The sequence below is a fragment of the Dermacentor variabilis genome, chromosome 3 (genome assembly GCF_050947875.1).
Source record: "Dermacentor variabilis isolate Ectoservices chromosome 3, ASM5094787v1, whole genome shotgun sequence".
NCBI lineage: Eukaryota > Metazoa > Arthropoda > Arachnida > Ixodida > Ixodidae > Dermacentor > Dermacentor variabilis.
Genome location: NC_134570.1, coordinates 35,301,771 through 35,322,228, shown reverse-complemented (window position 1 = coordinate 35,322,228; position 20,458 = coordinate 35,301,771). Strand labels below are relative to the sequence as shown.

The window sequence follows — 20,458 nt, the reverse complement described above, 5'->3', positions numbered from 1 at the left end:
AACTTCCGGTTTCGGTGCTGCCTTCAAAGTAAGAAACATGTACAGCCGATTAGCAGGCCGGCAGAGCTTGCCGTACGACAGGTAGGGTAATTCATGCGCCTACGAACGTACGTGTTTGATTTGTGAATTGGAACGTGCGATCGGCCCCCAAGACTTGTCTGGGCTGTATAAACCTCCCCGTGATGAAGAACACGGATTTAATAATCCAACATTTTGATCCTGCATACACATTGCGTTGGGAATGTTGGTTTGGCAGGATGCTATAGCAGTGCTGGGGTACATGGTCTCTTTTCATCGCCCACTAGCGGTGGTACCGCACCACGGTGCTGCCTAACCGAAACCACAGAACATGCGCCCGGGTCGGCGGCCGTGAACTGAGCACCTGCCGTCAGGGCGTCACGTTCACCGAGAGAGTGCTTTTTTCAGGATTCTTTACATATAGGCTGTCTCTAACGCGCCCAAGTAATCTTATGGCCGTTGAGAAATTTTGCTTGCACTTCTATACCTTGGCTGTTATTCGTCAGTATGCCCCACGAAATCGAACGTATCTGAGGTCTCCTTGCACACTATTTCGTTTTGTTTTCTTTCGTAGAATGCAGGCGGTGCCAGCAGCGTAGGGGCTTCACCGTATCGCTGCTTCCATCTCTTCTGTTAACTTTACCGTGCAGCAGCAGCAGCAGCAACTAAAGCTCAGAAACAAGACCAACGAAAAGAAGGGGGAAAAATGAGAGGCGTGTTGACAACGTCCACATAATGTGTTTCCTTGATTATTAATCGCCTCTTTACTGATGCCTCAAGCTAAAGTAGAAAGGTGCGAGCGACGCAAGACCATCGGCCTGTTGCGTTTCGCCTGCGACACGTGGTTTTGCCGGCGCGACTGCGGCGGGGCGGCAGACATTTTGGCCCGATCGTCGTCGCCGCAACACTCATCGGCAGGTGTTTCCAGGCGCGAATGCGGCGATGCGACCGCAAAGGATCACCCTCTCATTCCAGTCATTGTGCCCGAAACAGGCGATGCCAAAGCAGGGATCATCCTCTCATTCCAGTCATTGTGCCCGAAACAGGCGATGCCAAAGCAGGGATCATCCTCTTATTCCAGTCATTGTGCCCGAAACAGGCGATGCCAAAGCAGGGATCATCCTCTCATTCCAGTCATTGTGCCCGAAACAGGCGATGCCAAAGCAGGGATCATCCTCTCATTACAGTCATTGTGCCCGACCGGCAGCGCTACAACAGGGTGCTACGAGATCGTGCTCGACATGGTGCTACGGCAGCGCTACAACAGGGTGCTACGAGATCGTGCTCGACAGGGTGCTACGAGATCGTGCTCGTCATGGTGCTACGGCATCGCTACGACAGTGTGCGTCACCATTAGCCCATTGTACATTCACGTGCTCGTCTTTTGAGGGGTTCCTTCTTGCCCTCAACTGCGAGAGTATAAAAACAGCTGCCCCCGGACGCCAAAAGGAGGGCTCCGATTTCTTCTGTTGAGTAAAGTGCTCTCCCGTCTCTCTACTTCGGTCAAACTGACCGCCAACTCTTTGCGATGTTAAAATAAACAAGTTGTTTTGTTGTTACTAGTCGACTCATGCTTTGCCGGGACCTTCGGATGCTTCCAGTTGTACCCCAGGCCGCCAGGCCAACGCTACCCTTGGGGCTTGCGACCCAGGTACAACCACGGGCGTCAGCGCCGAGTTCCCAACCGATCGCGCCAGCGGTGCGATCCAAACATCTGGTTGGCAGCGGTGAGATCGCCTCCGACTTCAAACAACTGTCTGCCAGCGGCGAGATCGCGACAACGGAGGCCAGCAGCAAAGAGATGCAGTTGACAGTATGCTGAGCAGCTCAACGACGATCCGGGAGCAGTGCAACGAGCCCTGTGTGACGACTGGTTGCCTGCAGCGGAACGACTGCGCGGAATTCCTGCCTGCGAGGTTTGGTGAGTGCGGGACTTTCTTCTTCTGAGCTTTGCCAGGCTTTTGTTAGTGTCAGAAACAGAGCTGGTAGTTGTGGTTGTCGTTGCTGCCGGGTTAGTTTGCGGCAAGACAATAATAGGCAGTAGAGAAAGCAGCATTCAGAGCAGCCATGGATTTGAAGTCGTTGCGCAAACCGAAATTGTTGGAGCTTGCAAGAGAATTGGGTCTGGATGTCTCGGACAAACTCAGAAAACCAGAACTGATAAAGGCTATTCTTGAGTTAGAGGCTGAGGATGACGAGCTGTCGGAATGCCTTGAGACCATTGAAGAGAGAGAGACTGCAAAAAGACAGGAGCGCGAACTTAAAGAGCAAAAAGAAAAAGAAGAGCGCGAACTTAAAGAACAGAAAGAGCGAGAGCAACAAGAGAAAAAAGAAGAGCGTGACCGTCAACACGCTTTGGAAATGAAGCGTCTCGAGATAGAGATGGAACGCGCTCGTAATGGAAGTCAGGCACACGGTGCAGGAGAACGAGTATTGTTCAAAATGACTGACCTGATGCGGCCGTTTAAGCTTGGAGAGGACATTGGTTTGTTCCTGGTAAACTTTGAGCGAACGTGCGAGAAGCAGGGGTTCTCTCGGGAAACGTGGCCACAGCGCTTGCTCACTTTGTTACCCGGCGAGGCGGCCGACGTAGTCGCTCGCTTGGATAGAGAGGAAGCAGAGGATTTCGACAAAGTGAAATCGAGTCTTCTAAAAAAGTACCGGCTGTCTGCGGAGGCGTTCCGTCGGAAGTTTCGGGAGAGTGAGAAAGGCAAGAGTGAGTCATATACAGAGTTTGCCTACAAGCTTATGTCAAACATGCAGGAGTTGTCAGGTGAAGCAATGACAAAGCCCCAGCAGAGGGCCAAGGTTTATTATGATCGGACAGCCAGGGCCCGTCGTTTTGAGGTGGGCGATGAGGTCATGATATTGCGCACATCGCTAAACAACAAACTAGACGTGCAGTGGGAGGGCCCAGCACGAATTGTTCAGAAACTGTCGGACGTTAGCTACGTGGTAAGTCTGCCAGGAAAGCGGAAAGCACAGCAAGTTTACCACTGTAATCTGCTCAAACCTTATAGACAAAGGGAAGCAGTGGTGTGCATGATGGTAAACGTTCCTGAAGAGCTTCCGGTCGAGCTTCCGGGACTAGGCTCAGTGACGAACAGGGAAGACACCGGTCAAGTCATTAGTGACCTTATCAGTAAAGCACCGCTGTCGCCCGAGCAGAAAACCGAACTACACCAGCTATTACAAGAGTTTCAAGGTCTGTTCTCTGAGAGGCCTGGTAGGACTTCTGCCCTTACTCATGACATAGAACTTACCTCCCCAGAGCCAGTACGATCCAAGGCGTATCGGGTGTCACCCCGCCAGAGCGATATTATGGAGGCTGAGGTAAAGAAAATGCTACAGCTCGGTGTTATTGAGGCAGGTGAGAGTGATTATACCTCCCCTTTGATTTTAGTTGAGGTACCGGGCAAGGAACCTCGTCCTTGCGTCGACTACCGCAGGCTTAATTCCATCACTAAGGATCAAATTTATCCGATCCCTAACATCGAGGAGCGCCTTGAGAAAGTTAGTAGCGCTCAGTTTATTTCCACCCTATATCTTGTCAGGGGTTATTGGCAGGTTCCACTTACAGAAGAGGCTAGTAGGTATGCGGCGTTCATTTCACCAATGGGAACATTCCGTCCTAAAGTGTTGAGTTTTGGTTTGAAGAACGCGCCATACTGTTTTTCAAGTCTCATGGATAAAGTGTTGCGGGGACAGCAAGAATTCGCTTTACCGTATCTAGACGACGTAGCGATATTCTCCGCATCCTGGTCTGAGCATATGGCACACTTGCGGGCAGTGCTAACCCGCCTGCGCGAAGCGGGCTTGACAGTCAAGGCTCCTAAGTGCCAGTTAGCACAGGCCGAGGTTGTCTACCTCGGTCACGTGATTGGTCAGGGTCGTCGCCGCCCCTCTGAAATAAAAGTGGCCGCTGTGCGAGACTTTCCGCAACCGCGCACAAAGACCGATATTCGGTCGTTCTTTGGTGTCGCCGGCTACTATCAGAGGTACATCCCTAGGTACTCTGATATCGCGGCTCCCCTGACGGATGCTCTAAGAAAGACAGAGCCTCAAACAGTCGTCTGGGACGAGACCAAGGAAAGAGCTTTTAGCGCCCTAAAGAGTGCCCTAACAAGCCAGCCTGTGCTACGATCGCCAGACTATACAAAAGGGTTCATTGTTCAGTGCGATGCTAGTGAGCGAGGCATGGGCGTTGTACTGTGCCAACGGGAAAATGGAGAAGTAGAACACCCCGTCCTGTATGCTAGTCGTAAGCTGACCAGTCGTGAGCAGGCGTATAGCGCCACCGAGAAAGAGTGTGCGTGTCTCGTGTGGGCCGTTCAGAAATTGTCATGCTATCTAGCCGGCTCGAGGTTTATCATTGAGACGGATCACTGCCCTCTCCAATGGCTGCAGACCATCTCTCCCAAAAATGGCCGCCTCCTGCGCTGGAGCCTCGCTTTACAACAATATTCCTTTGAGGTGCGTTACAAAAAGGGGAGTCTCAACGGTAACGCCGATGGCTTAAGTCGAAGCCCCTAACTTAGGAATCAGCCTCAAAATTGTTTGTTACTGATGTTTTTCTTCCTGAGGCAGGATTTTTTTTAACATATTGCTTTTGTTTAGTGTTTCAAAGTGATGATATGCTTTCTAGTGCAATTTTTCAATTTGTGGACGCGTTCTGAGTGATGCTAGACTACTGTAAGGAACTAGGCAGTGGTATAAAAAGGGGAAAGAGCCTGGCAGGGCTTAGTGAGGGTTGTGCCGTGCTTGCTGACTGAGCGGTTGAGTTTCAGCGTAGTTCTAACGCTTGCCGGGAACGAGAACAAAAATGTGAACTCTCCCGAAGTCACTTTGCAGTGTCCCGTGCGAACCTGAACGAGAGAACGAGGCCTTCTCTGTGCGCTGCGCTCAAGAAACGTCGAGGGACGCCCGACTTCGGTTATGAGCATCATCGAGCGACATCCCTCCGGACAGCGGATGCAGTCCCCTGTCCATCGGGATCTCCTTCCCCCGGCGGGGCGGTCTGTTGCGTTTCGCCTGCGACACGTGGTTTTGCCGGCGCGACTGCGGCGGGGCGGCAGACATTTTGGCCCGATCGTCGTCGCCGCAACACTCATCGGCAGGTGTTTCCAGGCGCGAATGCGGCGATGCGACCGCAAAGGATCACCCTCTCATTCCAGTCATTGTGCCCGAAACAGGCGATGCCAAAGCAGGGATCATCCTCTCATTCCAGTCATTGTGCCCGAAACAGGCGATGCCAAAGCAGGGATCATCCTCTTATTCCAGTCATTGTGCCCGAAACAGGCGATGCCAAAGCAGGGATCATCCTCTCATTCCAGTCATTGTGCCCGAAACAGGCGATGCCAAAGCAGGGATCATCCTCTCATTACAGTCATTGTGCCCGACCGGCAGCGCTACAACAGGGTGCTACGAGATCGTGCTCGACATGGTGCTACGGCAGCGCTACAACAGGGTGCTACGAGATCGTGCTCGACAGGGTGCTACGAGATCGTGCTCGTCATGGTGCTACGGCATCGCTACGACAGTGTGCGTCACCATTAGCCCATTGTACATTCACGTGCTCGTCTTTTGAGGGGTTCCTTCTTGCCCTCAACTGCGAGAGTATAAAAACAGCTGCCCCCGGACGCCAAAAGGAGGGCTCCGATTTCTTCTGTTGAGTAAAGTGCTCTCCCGTCTCTCTACTTCGGTCAAACTGACCGCCAACTCTTTGCGATGTTAAAATAAACAAGTTGTTTTGTTGTTACTAGTCGACTCATGCTTTGCCGGGACCTTCGGATGCTTCCAGTTGTACCCCAGGCCGCCAGGCCAACGCTACCCTTGGGGCTTGCGACCCAGGTACAACCACGGGCGTCAGCGCCGAGTTCCCAACCGATCGCGCCAGCGGTGCGATCCAAACAGGCCACACATCGCACACGCATCGCGCGGTGTGCATCGAGTTTTTTCTTAAGTGAAGGCCGCTGTGTTGTCCTCACTGCTTCGAGTGGTTGATTTCCGCGGTCCCTGCAAACGAGTTCGAGCGCGTGTGGACTCTTCGGAGTTATCTGGGCCATATATTTCATTTCTCTCTCTCTCTCTCTCTCTCTCTCTCTCTCTCTCTGTCTTAGCGGCTTACGTGTTTATCTTTCGCGGGAGTTATGACATACCATTTTTCATTTCCTTCGTGGGCCTCCGTTATCAATCGGGCCGCTCCCGAATGTCTCTTGACATGTTGACGCTCCGGCCAAAGCGTGTGCGTAACGTTGCCACAGAATCACTTTAGTTCCGAGAAACTTGTTTCGCAAGGGCAAACGCAACTGTTCAAAATTTTCAGCAATATATACGTCCGCAAGAAAAAAAAACATATCGAATAATACATATCCCGTCGAACAACATTACTTCCAACGCGTTGTTACTTCCAACGCACTACGCAAACACGGTATATAACGTGCCGAATTCAAAGTCCCTGGTGTGTCGACGCTACACAATTTATCGCTCGCGTCGAATATAGCAGAAGACATACTGTACAAGTTCATATTGAACACGCCCATTACTTTCCTCCTAATTACTCACGAAAGTGGCAACGTTCTTCCTACTATCTAACTGTTTTGATTCAGAAGCAGGCCATATGTACACTACTCAAACACGGTATAACACCGAACAGAGCATTGCTTTGTAGCTACGACACAAAATATATTGTGGGCGTGCAATTCATGAAGGTATATTCATGAAGGTATATTAAAAAGAAGCTGTCGATTATTGGCTTTCAATTAATGAACAATGAAAGTGACAGAAAAAAAAAGAAGACAACGACTTTGTACTCTGGAACTGTAATCACGTTCTGTATGTCTGAAGACGCCGGCGAAAATAAATCTCGTGTTTGCTCGGTGCTAGTGATGTAGATAGGCAAACCTAGCACGTCACAACTGAAGCACTGCAAGATTTTTTCTGCAATCCCTTGTTACGCCTACATGATAGGAACATGTTTTGTCAACATGGTTCGCATAACTACGCGCCTACTTACACGGGACTTGTTCTTTTTCTACGGAACAGGGGAACTTAAGGAAGCAATTGAGACTTAGTGTGACTGGTATGCAAATTAGGTAAACAAAGCCTTTAGCAATTTAAAAGGAGTACTAACGATGGCAGTTAGAGTTGTGTTTCACTCTTACAGTCTCGGGTCTCCTCGGCAGATACCGTCTATTAAAAAGAAGACTGACAGGGAACATTGATGAGTATCGAAAACTGAAATTGCAACTACTGAAAAAAAAAACAATTCCTTTCTGAACATTAAAATTTTTGCATTACCTCCACCATCACAAATGTAGTACGCGCGAAACAGCCTCCAATGGGAAAGTGACCACGCCACTCTGTAGCACATTGCGATTTCAGTTTCGTGCGCTCTGGTGATTTTTTTCTTGATTAACAAAGTGTTTTTATTTGTGCTGCTTAGCACATGTACCGTGAGCGCACAAATTCCGCCCCGATCACGAGCTAAAGCGTTCTGCGCAATGTTACTACCTAATGTTTCTAAAAGTGCTGCACCACTGTTTATTCGTTGTCTGCGAGTTTCGTAATGTTCGCAATACACTCAAAATGAAAGCTCTCGCCCGTAAGTTTTTTTGTGGTTATTCGGTGATATCAGAAATTGATCATACGGTAAGTGTTATGAAATAGCGTGCCGGCCATAAACACGATCTAAGAAACAGCGCCGTAAGCCACAATTATTCCATCAGTGTGCAAATGACCTTTTTTACCGCTCTCCGCACATTATTTGTCAGTGTATACAGTTTAGTTCAAGCTCAACATCGACTTCATTACAGATATTTGCAATTGTGCTCAGAGAAACCACGGTACACGAAGAGGAGATAAAGTACAAAGGTGCCGGAGAAACCTAAAGAACAAAACACTAAAGTAAAGGAAGGCTTTTTCGGATCTCCTAACGTCCTACTAACGATCTACTAACGCTCACACTTGAAAAAAGTGAGCTTGCATGTGAATTTTATTCTAGTTGGGTGGTGTTAATACTTATATATCGGCATGTGGTTGCTCATCTTGTATACCTATTAGGTCTGGTTTTCTGGGTTCTGATATACTTTTCCGCCTTAACGCTTGATATCGATTATCGATTATGTAACTCTGAAAGAGTGATTACGCCTTTTTTTTAGCTGCCTAGTTCGTTTCTCCACGCTACTTTTCGGCTCGACTAACGACGCAAATGGTGACCGTTCAAATGTAGATGAAGTGCCATACGCGAGCGTTAGCGCTTTTCACGCCGTGTTTGACGTCATATTGTGCTATTCGCGTCAACGCCATATATCTCACGTTCGCACTCCTTTGATTGCCTTGTGCAAAATGTATTAACCTGACGAATTTCAGCCTTTTCTTTATTTGCATGGATATCGCAATACACTCGCGTATGAGTTTCTATTATAGGCATTGTCGTTGTTCCGAACTTGGGCTGTGCAATCCCAATTCTCCTAAACTGATCCTAAAATTAATACGAATTTCTGCATGCAATAAACGTGGAGCTCGGATATTCCTCCATTTCATACGTATTGCTTACCTAATTATAAAATTATGAATACTTCGTCGATCGTAACTAGCCTGAGGCTAGAAATCCAGATGCTGCCTTGTTGCAAAGAGATCGTAGCATAATGTGAAACGGTACGAATAAATTGAAAATGCGAGACTATAAGATTAATTTAAATGGAATCGTCACCTCGCACCTGATCCACGCGCACCAATACGTTCCGCCAACACTATCGCCAAATTGCCTTTCGGAAACGCTGACCTAACGATTCGAAAAAGAGAAAAAAAAAGAAATAGCAACGCACGACGCGCGTAAAACGCGAGCGAAGGAAAAGAGAAAGCACATGTCTCTTAGTGAGGAGAAGCCCACCTTCCGGGATGCATGCCTCCGTGGCGTGTTCCTTGTAGCCCCGCGTCCGTCCAAGGGAGAGCGGCGTCACGGGAAGCTCAAGAGCCGCGCGGAGGCGCGTCAGAAGCGGTGACTACGACGGGAAGGAACGACGCTCATCCGGTATCGGCCGTCGCCGTGCATTCTCTGGCGAGGCGCACCACGCCGTCTCGCCGCCGCGTCGCACGCACCGCGCCCGCGAGCCGCAACGCGAGCGGAGTCGTCAGAGAGCGGTGGCAGCGAAAGGCGCGCGCGCACGCGCACTTTCCTCTCTTCCCCCCCGCCGCAGCCGCCTTTCTCCTTCCAACCTTCGTCATCACCAGCCGCTCTTCGCTTTCACTTTCCTCCGCTTCCGCCGAGGTTCCCGCCGAGGCGAGAGTTGGAAAAGCGGTAGCCACCTCCTCCCTCCCCCCCCCCCATCCCCGGGTGAAGTTCGACTACCCTCACCCCTCCCCCCTATTCCGAGGCTATCTCTGCTTCAATCCCGGTTATCTCCTCCCCCTCGCCTAGACAGCGACTCCTCCGCTCTCTCTTTAAGTTTCAACTTTCGGAAGCATGTCGTCCCGACTGAGACTTTCTTGTCGTCGGCGCAATCGAGCAGAGAGCGGTCGACGACAGCGGCAGTGCCGGGCCTCACCTGGTTTGGCGAGAACTGCGCGGCGGCCCCGCTTCGAGGCAGGTGCATCTGATAGCCGCCGTGTCACGTTCGCGGTCAGCAGTGGCGCGTCGACGCTAAATCTGTACGCGTAATCCGATAGCGCCCGCTTTGAGAGTGGAGCGCGCCCGTAAACCTCGCGCTGGGGACGCTTGCACGCGCGGCTCGCCGGAGCGGACGCGGCTGCATGCACGGTAAACGTACGCGGCTCTATTCAAAGAGGTTCGCGACGCGCGGTCGATTTGCATGCGCCCGCGCGGCCTCGAATGCCACTGACTGCGTTGAAAGGCGAGCGGAATTGGCTGTCTACCTAAAGCGTAGGTATGGAGTACTGGTGCACTTCCATGATGCGGACGAGGCTGCATCTGACGTTTCTCTAACTGCCGCTGTAAACGCACCTGCCAATGAGGTACGGAACATTTCTCGAAACAGTTCGTACGTGTTTGTTTCCGGTATCAGGCACAACTTAATCGACGGGAACGATACTACCGACAGGGTTGAACAGACCATCCTTGGTTGTCTCGATTATGAATGGTCATCTACAGAGCGTGAGAGATAAACTTTATGGGAAGACAGATATTTTTGTCGGCGTGCGTACGGTGGGTGATCTGTGTAGCGAATAATCTTCGAAACGAGATTGCAGCCTAATCTCTGTAGTTTCTTTATCATACATTCATCGTTTCTCGTTGACATTGCACTCCTCTTGCTCTGTCCCTCTACCTCTCGCTCCTTGACTCACACATTCACTCACTGACTTACTCCCTCACTCAGTGACATGAAGTAGCAGTTCGCCTCTGAAAGGAGACTTTATTTGAAGAGCACCGAGTTTCTATATTGTGTCAACATTTGGATTTAGAAACAATATAGATAGAGTTTAAGGCAGATCAAGAGGAGATATTACAATGATGATAGCAAAATAGTAATAACAGTCGCGCAAGAGGATTAAAAGGATAACATTGTTATTAGGGAAGTGGAAGGAGAGTGTGGCTGATGTCCTGTTACCATAGCTTTCTGAATCTCACTCAATTAGCTATTGCAGTTATGTAACGTTACACGAAAAGTACAAACGCAGTTGTTTCGTTAACCAAGATAAGCGCGCGTGTAAATGGGGCTATAGCGTGAAACGCGGTAGTTTGTAAAGGAGGTTCTGTATAGCCACAGGTAGCGGCGTGCCCGTTTAACTGGCTCGCATATAAACTGTGCAGTACTGAATCGAACTTCTAATTGTAAAGCTTGAACTGGCTCCGTTTGGTTATCTCATCGCTCTTTCTGTTTATTTGTAGAGATCGTCGTTAATTAGACGCATTAAGCGTATCACGACAGTTGCGCCGTGCAGAGAACAACGACAGCGGCCACAGGTGTGTTACCGTTTTGTTGTCCCTGTCCTGGAAACTGCGAAATTTTCGCAATGTGCAGCACCTGCCAGCCCACCGCTTTCCTTTGCTTGAACTTAAATGGAAGCGACGTGACGTAGACGACGAGAAGCCATCGTTTCTGGTTTTCTGTTTCGTTTTGTTTGTCCCCGCGACCAGGCACCGTTCTGGCGTCGGATGCGATCGCGATACGGCACTCGTCACGTTCGCGGTCAGGTGCTCTGTCCCGCATCGCACCGCACGCCTGATAGGCGTGGCTCGGACACTTGGAACAACGTGCTGCTGGAAAAAGTCGTGGCGCGTGCCGCACGTTGCCCGGCCGATTGCGTCCCACTTCCTGTCCTTTTGGCCAGCGGCACCCGGCCAACAGCTCCGACGCTCTCGTTGGAGCTCGAGTGAAACGAATCTGGCACAATTATCACCCTGCATAACATATACGCCGTCCACGTGCTGCCGCTCCGTTTTCACGACGAGGCTGCACACCGAACCTTAAGGCTGTACACCGAAGATACTTAAGTGCAAACGAAACTGACTAGGGCTCTTAACCTGCAGTTAAGCTTTTGTTCGGGATAAAAGCAAAGATATTTTATTCCTCAAATGCCCCTGGAGAGGGGTTTTACATGAGGGGCGGGCAGCTTCAAAGAAGAAGGTGTTTGATGGCAGTTTTGAACTCAGTCGCACTGGAGTGGTCCGCTGCTTCGATATGTTCAGGCAGATCATTCCAGTCTCTCGCTGTACGCGGGAAAAACGAATGCAGATGGGATGAATTGCGCGCATACGGGGGGGTACACTGACTGAATGATTAGTCCGGGATGAATGGCGGTGAGCGGGCGATATGACGCTGTTACCAATCGGGCCATGATAAAACTTGTGATATAGAATGAGCCTGGACACTTGACGTCTCGTTTCTAGACTGGAAAGATTCGCATTAGATTTTGGCGCTGTGACACTATAGTATATGACGAATAGTCACGGCAGATAAATCGGGCTGCACGGTTTTGGGCAAATTCAAGCATCTTAGAAAGATTAGTATGATGAGGGTCCTAAACTGAGAATGCGTATTCAAGTTTGGGCCTTGCCACAGATTTGTAGGCAAGAGTTTTTACCGAAGGAGGGGAAAATTTCAGATTTCGCAGAAGAAAGCCTAAGGGGCGGTTAGCCTCGTTAGTTACTTTAGCGATGTGAGAGGACCACGAAAGAGCTTGGGTTAAAATAAGCCCTAGCTATTTATAACATGTCACAGATGATATTACCGAGTTATCTAAGAGATACGAGGGTGCTACATAAGAATGCCGACGATGGAAATACATTAATGAGGTTTTATTTACATTTAATGACATTAACCATGCTTTACACCATTTGCCTCAATTATCACCATATATCCTCAATTATGTATGGCCACACATTGCCTCAATTGTGTGGCCAATTTGCCTCAATTATCCCCATATATCCTCAATTATGTATGGCCACACATGTGCAGGTCATAAATACCAGGTTCTCTAGCCGAGTGCCATCCGTGCGGTATAACCGAGCTCAGATTGGTCCACCTTGACTGATCAAATAGGGCACCACTGTAGGTTAAATGAGGCGTACAACTCGTGCGGCACCCGCCGTGGTTGCTCAGTGACTATGGTGTTAGACTGCTGAGCACAAGGTCGCGGGATCGGATCCCGGTCACGGCGGCCGCATTTCGATGGGGGCGAAATGCGAAAACACCCGTGTACTTAGAATTAGGTGCACGTTAAAGAACCCCAGGTGGTCGAAATTTCCGGAGTCCTCCACTACGGCGTGCCTCATAATCAGAAAGTGGTTTTGTCACGTAAAACCTCATAATTTAAATTTTTTAATTTAACTCCTGCGGGGACAAAGAGTATCCGTCTCCCGTGCAAGAGGACCGTGGTTTAAATCCCGGTGCCGCGCAATTCTCCACCGGAAAATACAAAATACAAAAAAACCCGTGTGTTGAGAAAATTGCACGAACAGGCCTGGAGTGCGGCCTGACCCCGGTGACCAGAACCGGTAACGCACTCTCTCACCAGAGCAGGATTGGCCACCCTGGTGCAGTACTTGGCCACAACCTCCTATATGAATACAACAATCGAACCCCGGCCCTCAGTCCCCAGCAGCCACGAACCAACTGACCACGGCGGCGGTCAGATCTGTGACGCTGCAGAGGGTGCTAAGAATACCTGGCTCCGGACAGGCCGCCATTGGAATCTGAACCTGGCAACGTTTAACGTTAGAACGTTATCTAGTGAGGCGAGTCTAGCAGTGTTATTGGAGGAATTAGAGGGTAGTAAATGGGATATAATAGGGCTCAGTAAGGTTAGGAGGACAAAAGAAGCATATACAGTGCTAAAAAGCGGGCACGTACTGTGCTACCGGGGCTTAGCGGAGAGACGAGAACTAGGAGTCGGATTCCTGATTAATAAGGAAATAGCTGGTAACATACAGGAATTCTATAGCATTAACGAGAGGGTGGCAGGTCTTGTTGTGAAACTTAGTAAGAGGTACAAATTGAAGGTGGTACAAGTCTATGCCCCTACATGCAGTCATGATGACCAGGAAGTCGAAAGCTTTTATGAAGACGTGGAATCGGCGATGGGTAAAGTCAAAACAAAATACACTATACTGATGGGCGACTTCAATGCCAGGGTAGGCGAGAAGCAGGCTGGAGACAAGTCAGTGAGGGAATATGGCATAGGCTCAAGGAATAGCAGAGGAGAGTTATTAGTAGAGTTTGCAGAACAGAATAATATGCGGATAATGAATACCTTTTTCCGCAAGCGGGTTAGTCGACAGTGGACGTGGAGGAGCCCGAATGGTGAGACTAGGAATGAAATAGACTTCATACTCTGCGCGAACCCTGGCATCATACAAGACGTAGACGTGCTCGGCAAGGTACGCTGCAGTGACCATAGGATGGTAAGAACTCGAATTAGCCTAGACTTGAGGAGGGAACGGAAGAAACTGGTACACAAGAAGCCAATCAATGAGTTAGCGGTAAGAGGGAAACTAGAGGAATTCCGGATCAAGCTACAGAACAGGTAGTCGGCTTTAACTCAGGAAGAGGATCTTAGTGTTGAAGCAATGAACGACAATCTCATGGGCATCATTAAGGAGTGCGCAATAGAAGTCGGTGGTAACGCCGTTAGACAGGAAACCAGTACGCTATCGCGGGAGACGAAAGATCTGATCAAGAAACGCCAATGTATGAAAGCCTCTAACCCTACAGCTAGAATAGAACTGGCAGAACTTTCGAAGTTAATCAACAAGCGTAAGACAGCGGACATCAGGAACTATAATATGGATAGAATTGAACAGGCTCTCAGGAACGGAGGAAGCCTAAAAACAGTGAAGAAGAAACTAGGAATAGGCAAGAATCACATGTGTGCGTTAAGAGACAAAGCCGGCAATATCGTTACTAATATGGATGAGATAGTTCAAGTGGCTGAGGAGTTCTATAGAGATTTATGCAGTACCAGTAACACCCACGACGATAGTGGAAGAGAGAATAGCCTAGAGGAATTCGAAATCCCCCAGGTAACGCCAGAAGAAGTAAAGAAAGCCTTAGGAGCTATGCAAAGGGGGAAGGCAGCTGGGGAGGATCAGGTAACAGCAGATCTGTTGAAGGATGGTGGTCAGATTGTTCTAGAGAAACTGGCCACCCTGTATACACAATGCCTCATAACCTCGAGCGTACCGGAGTCTTGGAAGAACGCTAACATAATCCTAATCCATAAGAAAGGGGACGCCAAAGACTTGAAAAATTATAGACCGATCAGCTTACTGTCCGTTGCCTACAAAGTATTTACTAAGGTAATCGCAAATAGGATCAGGAACGCCTTAGACTTCTGTCAACCAAAGGACCAGGCAGGATTCCGTAAAGGCTACTCAACAATAGACCATATTCACACTATCAATCAAGTGATAGAGAAATGTGCAGAATATAACCAACCCTTATATATAGCTTTCATTGATTACGAGAAAGCGTTTGATTCAGTCGAAACCTCAGCAGTCATGGAGGCATTACGGAATCAGGGTGTAGATGAGTCATATGTAAATATACTGGAAGATATCTATAGCGGCTCCACAGCCACCGTAGTCCTCCACAAAGAAAGCAACAAAATTCCAATAAAGAAAGGCGTCAGACAGGGAGATACGATCTCTCCAATGCTATTCACAGCATGTTTACAGGAGGTATTCCGAGACCTGGAGTGGGAAGAATTGGGGATAAAAGTTGATGGAGAATACCTTAGCAACTTGCGATTCGCTGATGATATTGCCTTGCTTAGTAACTCAGGAGACCAATTGCAATGTATGCTCACTGACCTGGAGAGGCAAAGCAGAAGGGTGGGTCTGAAAATTAATCTGCAGAAAACTAAAGTAATGTTTAACAGTCTCGGAAGAGAACAGCAGTTTACGATAGGTAGCGAGGCACTGGAAGTGGTAAGGGAATACATTTACTTAGGGCAGGTAGTGACCACGGATCCGGATCATGAGACTGAAATAACCAGAAGAATAAGAATGGGCTGGGGTGCGTTTGGCAGGCATTCTCAAATCATGAACAGCAGGTTGCCACTATCCCTCAAAAGGAAAGTGTATAACAGCTGTGTGTTACCAGTACTAACATATGGGGCAGAAACCTGGAGGCTTACGAAAAGGTTCTACTTAAATTGAGGACGACGCAACGAGCTATGGAAAGAAGAATGATAGGTGTAACGTTAAGGGATAAGAAAAGAGCAGACTGGGTGAGGGAACAAACGCGAGTTAATGACATCTTAGTTGAAATCAAGAAAAAGAAATGGGCATGGGCAGGACATGTAATGAGGAGGGAAGATAACCGATGGTCATTAAGGGTTACGGACTGGATTCCAAGGGAAGGGAAGCGTAGCAGGGGGCGGCAGAAAGTTAGGTGGGCGGATGAGATTAAGAAGTTTGCAGGGACGGCATGGCCACAATTAGTACATGACCGGGGTTGTTGGAGAAATATGGGAGAGGCCTTTGCCCTGCAGTGGGCGTAACTAGGCTGATGATGATGATGATGATGATGACACCATTTTTCAACTTTTTGTAAGTCACGCTGTAGGATAGGGATATTTGAGCTGTTGTTAATGGGTCAGTAAATAACAGTCTTCCGCAAGTATGCGTATGCTAGAAGATATATCTTTAGGAAGATCATTAATCTAGATTAACAAGAGGAGGGAGCCAAGAACAGAACCTTGAGGAACCCCAAGAACCACAGGAGACAGAGGAGATGAAAAGTTATTTGAAAAAATGAACTGTTGCCGGCCGGTCAGAAAACTGCGCAACCAATTATAAATTACGGGATTGAGATTCAGGACTGAAAGTTTCAAGAAAGGACGATTGTGGATTACCTTATCAAAAGCTTTCTCGAAGTTTAAAAACAATGAGTCTACAGGTTTATTATGGTCTAATTGGGAACTGATGTGATTTATAAAGAGTGCAAGTTGAGTGTCGCAAGATAAACTCTTAAGAAATACGCGCTGACTGTGATGAAAAAAGTTTAGACATTCTTTTTTTGTTAGAAACATTTTTTTTGTTATGATGTCGATTCGACTCCCACTTGCGGCAAGTCATCCTTGCATCCAGTTCATTTTCAATTTACTTTATTATTCCTAAACTTCATTTAAACATAACTTTTCTTCCTATGCTTCCTCTGGCTTCGGCTGAAAGCGGCTGCATATCCATGGGGCTGAAATGCAAAAAAACACTCTCGTATACATAGGCTTAAATCCACGTCCACGAACACCAGGGGGTCAAAATAATCCAGAGCCTCGCACATACTGCTTGCCTCGTAATCAGAGTGCTTAGGACGCGTAAAAACTCAGAATTTAATTAATTGGTTATCTGGATTCATTGTCTTATCTTTCGTATGGTTTAGTTTGTGGCAGTATCGCTATTTAGAAAAACCCATATGCCCAATATTACTTAGTACCCAATATTCATGAGTACCGTACGGTTTTAATATAAGATTCTGTCTAATCATATCGGTTTATGCGATATGAGAAATAGTTGAATAAGCTTCACGGTGTATATTAGTCTAGTGCTTCTTCTAGGCTATTCATTTTCGCATTTTATTTATTTTATTTATTTCATACCGCAGACCAAGAGTCGGTCCAAGCAGGACAGGTACAAGAGGCAAAATAAGAGCACGGACATAAAAGATAACATAGGATAACATTACGCAAAATGGAAACATAACACCACTTAACAGTATTTATCAAGGCTCTGTGCTGCAGCCGGGGGCAGCTGCCTGCACCAAAGCCATTGGCGGCTGGAGAAGCTGCGCACGCTGCTGCTGGCCAGCAATCAGCTCCCAGTGCTCCAAAGTCTACTGGAGCAGCAAGACGGGAACGACTCCAAGGGGACATGCCATGCTGTCCTTGACGGAGCACAAAAGGCAAACATTGAATAAATCAAACGTGTTTGATTACTCTTCTGGTAAGAGAGAGAGAGAGAAACTAATGCAGAGACAGGCAGGGAGGTTAACCAGAGGTAGTTCCGGTTGGCTACCCTGCTCAGGGGGAAGGGTTAAGGGGGATAAAAAGAGAAACAGAGCAGAAGGGGGAGATAGAAAGAAAGAGAGACAAGCACGAACAAAGCGAGTACACTACAAAGCGGTGGGGGGCGGCATCCTTAGTCTGTCGTGAAGCCCCGTAGACCGCAGGAACCTTAATAACGCGAGTAAGGCCTTCAACGCGGATGTTCTTTCGGAGCATTGGCCGAAAGCTTTTCGTTCTAATAGTGGACGGAAGGTTACCAATTCTTCTGGTAACCTTGCAATGATTGTTCTGTGCTGATAGATGACTCAATTGCAGAGAAAATTGCAATCAGCCTTACATTTCTACACTTCAAATCATTTGCAACGAACATGATCTGTTACATAGATGCAATCCCTCTGCCCTTCCTTATCAGTAAACTGTCTCTCCTTGTCTCTCTAAGCTGCACCGACAAAGTCAGAGGCCATGCTCTGTGGGTGCCTACTACCTGCTGTAAATCAGAGGTCCACACAGAAAGTGTACCATGCTCCTGTTGGAAATGGGAGAGAGCAGTGTGAAGATATAGCGCCGACAAGTTCAATGGGAAATTGAAATTAAAATTGGCAATACGGCACTTTATTTTGTGTTAAAATGCAACACAATTGACTTTAGCTTATGGGAAGCTTAGAAATAGTAACTGTACTTGCTAATATGATTCCCTGAGCCCATTGTTACTGAGGGCAACAATTTTTGTAATTACGCTGATGTTACTGTGTTCTTGCTTGTTCGATGGAAGAACTGCAGTTTGAATGGCAAGATACGTGACATGCAGGGAAAAGTTAGCATCCAACAGAAAGTAGCATGAAGCTACAAAGAAGCCCATATGGTAAACTCGGAAAGAAAGTTATATGCCCGAAGTTCTGCAGTTATCATGCTTTGGGAGAGTGCAGTGATGGGCTGGTTCCCACGACCTCGTGCTTAGCAGCCTTGGTGGTCGTATTCGAATGGGGGCGGAATGAAAAAAAATGCTTGTCTACTCAGAATCCTGGGTGAAAGGGCTAAATTTCCATTCATCTGGACCGTAGCATAAAGCCATGAAGGAAACCCGTATGGGTATCTCAGAAAAAAAGCTTCGAAGTTGACGAAAAATTCATCCTGGTTCGGTACATCTCTCGCCTCAACCGACTCCACTCTATGCCTGCAAGTTTCCCACTCTCATCATCCGTCCAATCCCGTGGTATCCTCAACTGCATTTCACTTGCCTTGGCGCTCTCTCTCTCTCTCTCTCTCTCTCTCTCTCTCTCTCTCTATATATATATATATATATATATATATATATATATATATATATATATATATATATATAGACCACTGCTTATTTACTTTACCTATTGCAAGACATGCAAAACTCTATGTCATCATGTTATGAACTAAAATATGAGCTCACCGCCTTTCCACTATCATACCCGCCGTTGCGCGGTCCGTAGTTTCTCGGTCTTGCTATCGTCCAAGTAGTGGTGGAATGCACTGGTTACGTACTTTTTTTTCGTGATGTTCGCATGCTTACAGCTCATGACTTCAAACTGCTTATATTATGTGCTACAACCCACGTGTATTCGTGTCGACACATACCACTCGCTATCCGGGTGGCCTGCGGCTACTCGTTCTAGAGATAAACGTGCACCCCTGTACAATTACAGGAAGCTGACTGGCAGTCACGAACTCTTGTTCCTTTGCTAGCTTGTAGAACAATGCCTCAATATTTCGCAGGTTGATCCTCAGACCTATCTGAGAGTTTACCTAAGTAATTTGTTGTAATTCATCTGTATTGTAGTACAATTCTCTCTCTCTCTATCTGTTTCCTTTTTAAATGCGTAAGCATTTCTGAGCTTACTGCTACGTGGACGGGGTTTCGTGACCTTCAACAGCGTCTGCTTGGAGCTAGAACCAGCTTGACCATCGGAGAGGGATCGGTAGGGAAAACGAGATGATGTAAGAACAAATAACAGCAGTTTAATACAACGTTACGGGTGAACGGTGCTCTCCAAGGAAAGCATAACAACGTTCAGCGTGCGTGCACCTGCACGCAAGGGCAGAGAAGATGCGACCACTCGTGACGGCTCGCTGGCTTTCTTGTATACCTTCCACCGTCCGGGCACCCTCCTTCTCTGCTGTCCCCTGGTAGAGGGTCTTGCCAGGACACGCCGGGTCAACCCACACAGAGAGGCATGGGAGGGAAACCACTCCTTGGTGTAGAGTGGCTCAGCGTAGGACACGTTGGGGGTAGCTGACACAGAGGGCACCGGAGGGAATCCACTCCCTGGCGTAGAGGGTTTGAACGTAAGAGAGAGGGGAGTGTGATTTGCACTCTCGGCGCGTAATCCCGTCACACGCACCCGACGGACAAATCTTTTCACTTTGACGAGCGTGACGATTAGGCACGCCGTGTCCCAGGCGTTTGGCGTTTGTTCCATTCATTGCCGCACAAATATGAACCGTAACACTACCCAATGAGCAAACCTGTCGGTCACGTAAGACGAATAACTATAAAGAAAATATTGAAGCATTGTTTCCATGAAGGCCTTGTTGAAATATTTGTTGATGGTGGTATAAAAGCCATCTCGAGTACTACATGTAGAGCCGAGTTGGTGCATTGTAGACATCGGGGAAATTCCGATTTTGCGAAAATTGCCAAAGACGCCACATCCCCGTTACGGTGGTCGCGGGATGCATCTTCCGTTGGGGCGTTCCTTCACCGACCAAAATGCCACCGATCTATGAGGGCTCGTGCGCTTCACGTTGCGCAACACAGACAGATGAGCAGTCAATTACTTGATAAGGATGATAAGGAGTGACGAGGGGTCATATGAGTCTCATCACGGTTGATAGTGGTTCGAGGCGGATGCATAAGGTGCTAAAGAGTGATAAGGGCGTATAATGGTCGAATCAAGCTGATAATTTTAATAAGCACTGATAACGATTGATAAGCGCGGATCTA

The 20,458-nt window shown here is 48.0% G+C and overlaps 2 protein-coding genes across 2 annotated transcripts in view; one reads left to right on the top strand and one right to left on the bottom strand.

The window, feature by feature from the left end:
* LOC142575400 (neprilysin-1-like) overlaps nucleotides 1-9,189 on the bottom strand; it is an 81,572-nt gene extending 72,383 nt beyond the window's left edge. Inside the window, exon 1 of the mRNA XM_075684756.1 lies at nucleotides 8,912-9,189. Within this exon, the coding sequence (XP_075540871.1) occupies nucleotides 8,912-8,925 (14 nt within the window). The 5' untranslated portion in view covers nucleotides 8,926-9,189. The remainder of the gene's footprint in view (nucleotides 1-8,911) is intronic.
* LOC142575404 (immunoglobulin domain-containing protein oig-4-like) overlaps nucleotides 1-20,458 on the top strand; it is a 417,771-nt gene that overhangs the window by 51,712 nt on the left and 345,601 nt on the right. The window lies entirely within an intron of this gene.